Source organism: Ixodes scapularis, unplaced genomic scaffold (assembly GCF_016920785.2).
Source record: "Ixodes scapularis isolate PalLabHiFi unplaced genomic scaffold, ASM1692078v2 PGA_scaffold10__122_contigs__length_95168666, whole genome shotgun sequence".
NCBI classification, from domain to species: Eukaryota; Metazoa; Arthropoda; class Arachnida; order Ixodida; family Ixodidae; genus Ixodes; species Ixodes scapularis.
The window spans coordinates 72,148,318-72,155,738 of NW_024609836.1; the positions used below are offsets into that span (position 1 = coordinate 72,148,318).

General features: G+C 52.2%; 1 protein-coding gene across 1 annotated transcript in view; it reads left to right on the forward strand.

Moving 5' to 3' along the window:
* Nucleotides 1-7,421, forward strand: part of LOC120847720 — a 123,553-nt gene that overhangs the window by 39,821 nt on the left and 76,311 nt on the right. Inside the window, exons 11-14 of the mRNA XM_042288676.1 lie at nt 462-641; nt 1,040-1,348; nt 2,341-2,544; nt 4,759-4,890. Coding sequence (XP_042144610.1) covers nt 462-641; nt 1,040-1,348; nt 2,341-2,544; nt 4,759-4,890 — 825 coding nt within the window. The remainder of the gene's footprint in view (nt 1-461; nt 642-1,039; nt 1,349-2,340; nt 2,545-4,758; nt 4,891-7,421) is intronic.

Sequence of the window (7,421 nt, forward strand, 5' to 3'; positions counted from 1 at the left end):
TACAAGGGGTTGAAAGCAGTTGTATCTGGAAGTGGTTGATTTTGAGTTCATATCAATAGTGGTTTCTCCAGCCAATTTTTCATTCAAAGGTTGTAAGTTTTTTCTAAAAATTTCAATGAAAAAATGTAGAGTTTTTGATAACTGGCACCATTCAGCTCCATGTATTTAAAGCCCAGTCTGCCGCCATTTTCCCATTGAAAATTTAAGAAAATCTCTTATAACTTTTGAATAAATAACAGTTATTTCTGAAACTTTGGCATCTGGTTCAAACTGCCAGTGCTACATTTCAGTGGAGAGCGAGAGTTTGTCGATGCATGGTTTAATTTTGCGTTGAAAAAAACACTGTAAATATTTTGGGGGGACACCGTGTACTTCTGTGTCCGAGCCAACTGTGTCGTGGTCCTTACAATTGGTGCGACACGCAATTTAAAGAGGGCCCCTTTCTCCTCCGTCGGATGCAGGTTGACTCGTGGATCCAGGAGCGCCTCTCCGAGGTGGAGGACTCCTTGGAAGCCTGGGCACGGTTCCTCGAGCTACACGAAGCTCACAAGGCCTGGCTAGAACGCAAGGAGGCGGTGCTGGCAAAGCGACAACCCCTGAACACGCTGGCCGTGGCAAGGCAGTGCTTGTCTCAATGTCAGGTGCGTCGCCATTTCTTTGTGCCCCCCTCTCTTTTTTGTGTGGGTTAACCGTTGACCTTCGTTGTTTAGTTTTTTCTCAATATAATCGTGTCTATGACGTCTATAATGTCTCTGGCTGGTGTGCTTACTCCGTCCTCATGCATGGTCCCGTGATTTTCGCAAAGTTTCTCCGCTAGATTCAGTGGGATTTTAGTGTTGCCTAACATCACGTGATCATGTCATGTGACGGCATTGTGTCGCATGACATTACAATATCACGTCAACACTGTCCGATAAATGGCAGTGTAATCGTGCGTGTGCAGCTCGGTGCGCAGCGCCGCGGCCGTCGCCGCAGTTCATCGGCGGAACGTGGTGAGAAACCACCGATTCTTCTCACACGCCCGGATCCCCGCTCGCAGGAGGCGACCCGAGACCTGCCCAGCGGCCAGGGCCAGCTGACGGAGATGGGTGCCCTGGTTCAGCGCATCGGCCAGTCCTGCCACGTGGGGCCCCTGTTGGAGAGGCTGGACCAGGCAGAAGAGGGCCAGCGGGGCCTGGAGGGACGCCTGGTCCAGGAACAGGCCCTACTCATGGAGCTTGTCGAGGAGTGGGAACAGTGCGAGCGCAAGGCCAGGGACTGCCAGGCCTGGCTGGAGAGGGCACGCTCCTCCCTAGAGGCCCCCCAGCTGCGCAGGAAGAGCCTCAGGGACCAGCTCGCACTCAGAGAGGTGGGCACGACACCTTTCCCTTTCCGTTTCTCCTAGTATCTGTCGCTGGGCCTTGCATTGTAGACCATTTGACGTTTCCACGCCTCTTGAACCACACAGGGTGGCATAAAAAGATTTGCCTGTCTCTTTGATATATTCCAGAGGCACTCTAAACGCGTAGCATTTATAGATCCCCTCATGGTCTTACCTAACATCACCATGTCACACGATGTGTGGTGTCGTGCGACAGAGCAATGTCACATGATGTCACAGTATCGCATGACATAATGTGCTCATGTAATGTCATGTGACATCCTGTGGTCCTCTGACATGACGTCACAATATCAAGGTGTCACGTGACATCATCACGTCATGGTGTCGCATGACGACTGTCACGGTGATAACATCAGGTAAACACCGAACGTCATCAGCGTGGCGTCACCACGCCGATGACGTTACAGTGTTCAGTTTGTGGCAGTGGTTCCCTGTGACAAACGAAAAGCTGTAGACTAATATAACCTTGGGAATGAGCCGAGTTTGCCATAGAGTGAATATCCATTATGTACAGTGCAATTCACTAACAACAGTATTGAGAAAACTGAAAAATTCTATTATATAACCATTTTAGATGTGTAGCTGTTATCTCAACTATCTTTTTTAACTTTATTATATTGTATTTCTGTGTGTAGCTCTTGTTAGCAGCCTCGATGGCTCCGAGGCAAAGCACCGGCCAACGGTTCTCGAATTCGAATCCCAGCCGAGATGCCCGCAATCTCACGAAGGCTTATTGCAACCGAGATTTTCGTTGCATGTCAAAAGATCCCCAGGTGGTCAAAATGATTCCTCTGTCCTCCGCTGGAGCATCCTAGGTTCCTTTTGTTGGCTCGGCAAGTAAAGAAACCACAACATTTTACCTTCATGTAATTCTCGCCACCCTTATGAAGTCGCCCTTCCGGTTCCAACCCGCCGTCGCGCCAAGAAGCGGCCCAAGGTGACGGCTCGGTTCCTCGCAGAAAATGCTGGCGGACCTGTCCAGTCAGCAGACCAAGATGGCCATGTCCCTGGAGAAGCTGAGGGTGCACCTGCGGGGGTGGTCCTCGTGGGTGCCCGACCAGAACGCCATGGTGCGCAGCTGCCAAGAGCTCTCCCAGCAGCTGTCCACTCTGCAGGCCGGCCTGGACACCCGCTGCCAGGAGCTGTCCGCGTGCCTTGCACAGGTCAGGCTAGCTCCGCTCTCCAGCGGCTCCCACAATAGAGCCTTTGTGGCCAGCGCTTTTTCAATAGAAGCTTGTGATGGCGAAGCTCGGAACGGGACAAAACAGCTGACGAGCAACTTTGGTTTAGTACATTTATTTTTGACGAAACTGTGACGCATTTAGATGCAAAGTTTAGAAGCTGTTAACAGTGCACTCCACACTTCATGGATGGTGACTGGCACGAGAACAGAACAAAAGGAGATGGAAAATCTACCAAACAAAGAAACCAAGACGATGATGATGATGATGTGTAGCAGAAACAAAATGCATTGCATAGCAGGCCTAGCGCCTGGTTCAGCAGTGCTAAAATAGTGCTGCCAAACCTATCCAATTCATTTGAAGCATCGAGCCAACCCCGCGGTCAAGCCAGCGAAAAATCCAAGATGGCAGCCTCTTGGCGGCCGCCACTTGTAGCTATTTTACTTAGAAAAATCTAACTTTCGGACTTCAAACTGTCCAAAAGGCTGATGTTAATATGTACCATTTCAATTGGGTAAGTCACGGTTCCTTGTTGATGTCCGAAGTAACGAGCAAGTCCAAATTTGTGGAGTCTAAAAATCGGTCAGGGACTGTATAGACAAAAAAAATTGGCTGCATGCTTGGTCATTCTGCCAAACATGTTTAAATGCAGTAGCTTTGTATGGCCATCATAAGCAAAAGGTGTTTTGAAATACAAACATTATATTGAGATGCTTTTAATGTTCCGCAAGTCTTTCGGCCTTAGGGTGGTTACTGTGGTGGTTACGCAATTTCACCACACGCAAACACAGTGTGGCGATCGTTGGAGGTGCTGCTGCGGCTGTCGTCGCCACCGCCTTTTTTCGTTGTTCTCGACAATGTTGCCACTCACGACACCGAGTCGCCGCACATATTATTGAGACATGACCATACGTGATCAATATATTGTTTAAAAAGTTATTAGCGGCAATACTAATATATTAATACTACTAATATATTGTGCAGTGTAGACCGCATATAACGTATGTCGCGGGAGTCGCGAGAGTCCGCATTATAAGCGGTACCGCGTAATAATCGAAACATCAATTTTTCAGGCCAAAATACATGCCATGAGACAACTTACCTTTGTAAAACACTTTATTTTATGTTAGACGAAGAGGAGTCTTTATTTCACCAGACTAGTACACTTCTTTTTTAAGTGTGTCAATTTTGAAAGAAATGAGCGACTTTTGCCTGGCGCAGCCTTTTAACGGCGCCGCTGGTTGCGGACGGACGTTGCGAGCGTTCAGGATTGCTAACCATAATCACTTTTCTCCGGTGATGAAGACGCGTGAAGATTCGCATCCTTTATACGGTACGCGCCAGTAATACCTTCAGCTTTAGCACAGGCGTGAAATGCTCCAAATAAGAAATCCGGGCGATGTTCGAAAACACAAATGCTTAGAAAGCACCAGTGTAGTCGAAGTAAACAAACACGTCGACACGGGCGTTTCTGCCGTCTTGAGAGTGCCGCCACGACATCGCCGCACGAGTAGGTGGATCTTCCCTTCTAGTACGTGCTGGGTTATCATAGCGGCACACAACGAAAATTCACAGTCAAGGATAGCGCTTTTACGCGGAACGATCGCAACCGACGCCATGTTTGCGGATAGAAGCCGGCCCGCGACCGGCATGCAACGCGCGCTAACACTTCTCCTCGACCTGCGATTGGTCTGTCATTGCGGTTGTTTTCAACGCCAACGCAGCGGAGGGACGCACGCACGTGAACGACACGTGCGTGCGTCCCTCCGTTGGTATGGCAACTGAAGCCTCTCTCTTCACTTCCCTCCGCTTCTTGGAGCCACGACTTCGAGCAACCTCTTTGCCCCGCGAGTGCCGCTTGCGGCTAGCCAGGCTACCGCCGTTATCTAGTGTCGCACAGGGAAGCATGCTGGCTGGCCGGTCAATCGGCGCAATCGTCACGCTCGGCGCGCTGTTCCAGAAACCGCACTATAACCGGTATTTCCCTTCGCGCGCCTGCATTTTAAGCGGTATGTAATTACATGGAGTTCTATGGGAGGCGAACCGGTGGTTTAAAAAGGCCGCGCTATACCCGGTCCTGCACTATAAGCGGTTACGTTGTAAGTGGTCTATACTGTACATTGTTTCTGCGATGGCTGTCTATGCAACTTTCTTTTCACCCTTGCTCACTGTTCCCTGGTGTGCCTGTTTGTGCAGGAAGAGCAGTACAGCCAGGACTTGCTCCACCTTCGCCAGCTCCTGTCCCAGTCGGAGCACAGGCTCAAGCTGGCACTGGGTGCTCTCGGCACCACCCCCGAAGAGAGGGCGCAGAACCTCAAGCTCCAAGAGGTGTGTGCTCGGCTCTCTGTGGGCGGGGGGAGGCCTTCGCTCAGGGGTGCCTTCGCCCGGTCGGTTTGGGGGGGGGAAATTGTGGATGCACTGGAAACATTTGCACAGTTCGGCACATGCCACATGTCACCGAACGGCGTTCCTAGGCAGAACGAGCCTCGCGGTTTGTGGCAGGTGGTTGTGCTGCGTCCACGCAATGCACCACGTAGACGAAAGCGGCTGTTCATTAAAATGTTTTTGTAAAAAAAAACAAAAAAATCTTTACTCCTACTATTAGGGTCTAAAAAATGAGTCTCTAAAAGCAGCTGTATGCAAGTTTGACAATTTACAGATACCATGCGCTCGGGTTACGGTCACTACGAGAGTTGTGGATCGGGCGTGTCTATAACAGCTATAACCAGAGTATTGTTGCACCTGTACGTAAATCGGTTATCAGAAACATGATCGATAGCCCGGCTGCGCCGCGGTTATGATCGTACGCACGGCTCGTTTTCCTAAGGACTGCCGTTGGGAAATATTCAGCGCAGTGCACACAGGCAGCCCCTGTGAATCGAGGCCCTTAAGCCATGCTAGTAAAGGCCAGCCTTTAGAAACCTGTAGAAGCCAAGTAGTCCCCGCTAGTGGAAAAATAAAATCCCGCTTCCCAACTTCCCTTTTGCTGCAGTCGTAGACATAGTCTAGCGCTCGTTTTCCTTTTTTTTTTTTTTTGCATTCCCGCTAGGCCCAGAGGTGGTAGCCAGCGTTGCATAACCGAGCTCTGGTGTTTCTCTCTTCCCCGGTATCGAACTCTCCTCCCACCCCCCTAGGCTCTTAAGGATGAGGTCAAAAAGTACCGGCAGCAAATGGCACAGCTGCAGGACCGCATACACAAGCTCGGACAGCGACAGTCGCCCGACGAACACCCCGTACGCCTCACGGTGGACGGCTCGTACCGGCCGTACGTGCGAACACCCCGAGGCAGTGCCCGCCCGTCCAGAGAAGCCACTCCCGAACCAGGCCAGACGTCCTCTTCCCCATACGGCCCGGGGCAAGACCTCGAGCAGGCGCTGAAGGGTTCACCGTTCCTCCAGCTGCCCAAGGGCTCTGTCAAGGTCCTGCCTTCGGAGCAAGACGGCACCGAAGAAGTCCTGTTGACCGTCGGGACGCCGCCGGCCCGACACACCGCCGAAGAAAGCGTCGCGACAGAGACGCAGTCAGAAGCTGGGTCGAGCAAGCAGAAGCGGCCCAAGACAGACGAAAAGAGGTCTCATCCTGCTAATGCGGAGAAACGGGAGGTTCTGGAGCAGACGTCAGGGTCGGCTGCAAGACCTACCTACGCCGAAATTCTGTCCGGCAGGGCAAGTCCCCAACCCAGTGGGTCCGTCGAGTCGACAAGCCGCGAAAGCCCACCCACGCAACAGAGCCCTGTCAGGCCACCACAACAAGAGAAGACTATGTCCCAAGTCGAAGTCGAAGAGAGTGCATCGACGGAAGCGGAGGACCACCGGCCTCCCAGCTGCCAAGACGGACAGCTGAACGGTTCGAGTGGGGAACTGTTGTCTCCCACGGCAACGACGGACTCGAAGCGACTGACTTACGCTCAAGTGGCGCGCATGAGTAGCCCCGCCCCGTGCTCGGAGCGCGCGGAAGGCATTGTTTCCGGGAATGGTGCGGAGAGTCGCGAGAGAGGTGCAGTGAGTTCGCCCGACGCGAGCGCAGGGCAGCAGTGTAGCTCCTCGGAGCAGCCCCCCGCCGACGAGGTGGGCGGCAGACGAAAGGCAAAGAAAAAACGAAGGGGGCTGCCCGAAGAGGCGAGTGCGCAAGGGGGTGGCAATGACCCGACCTCCAAGGTTTGATTCGAACAACGCCTCCGCATGTTTGCAGCCGTAGCGGTTTGAACCAAGAGCCCGCCGAACGGTCCTGCCTGATGTTTCGAGACAGACACTAACCGACCCTCTAGTCCGCCCGACGTACCCCCTTCCCACCCCCATTCCCCTCCTAATCGTCGGGCTCGTTGCAACTAACGCTTGTTTTTGGGCGTGTTTTTCGAGACCCGCAGATCTCAAGACTTGGCTTTAGACTACACTACCATTTTTCGTCCCGAGAAACTGCCATGTTGTCCTTTTTTTTCTTGGCGAGTGTGTGTGCGTGTTTTTTGCATAACCTGCTCGTAGCGTCGTCGACCAGAATGGCTTTGATGTGACCCCGGCGGACCGTGACTCTGCGGTCCCGCCGGGGAGGCAGTCACCGCGTGCAGATTTACCCGTAGAAATAGCATGGAATGGCCTGGCTATTGGGCAAATCATTTGTTTCTTTGCTCGTTGGGTTGATGTTTTTAGATGGTGATGTTTTTTTTTCCGACGCATTTGCGCTGATGAGGGTGCCTTTACTGGACATACGCGACCGTTCCACGGCCTTAAGGGGACCCCTGAAGGGTCCCCTCAAATTTCTATTGTAATCTATGTATGAGCGGCCCTCTTGCGAGAGAGAGAACTACCGCATGACTTTGTTTCTGTCCCACCTGTCCGTCTCTCGGTGTACCTGTCACTGTC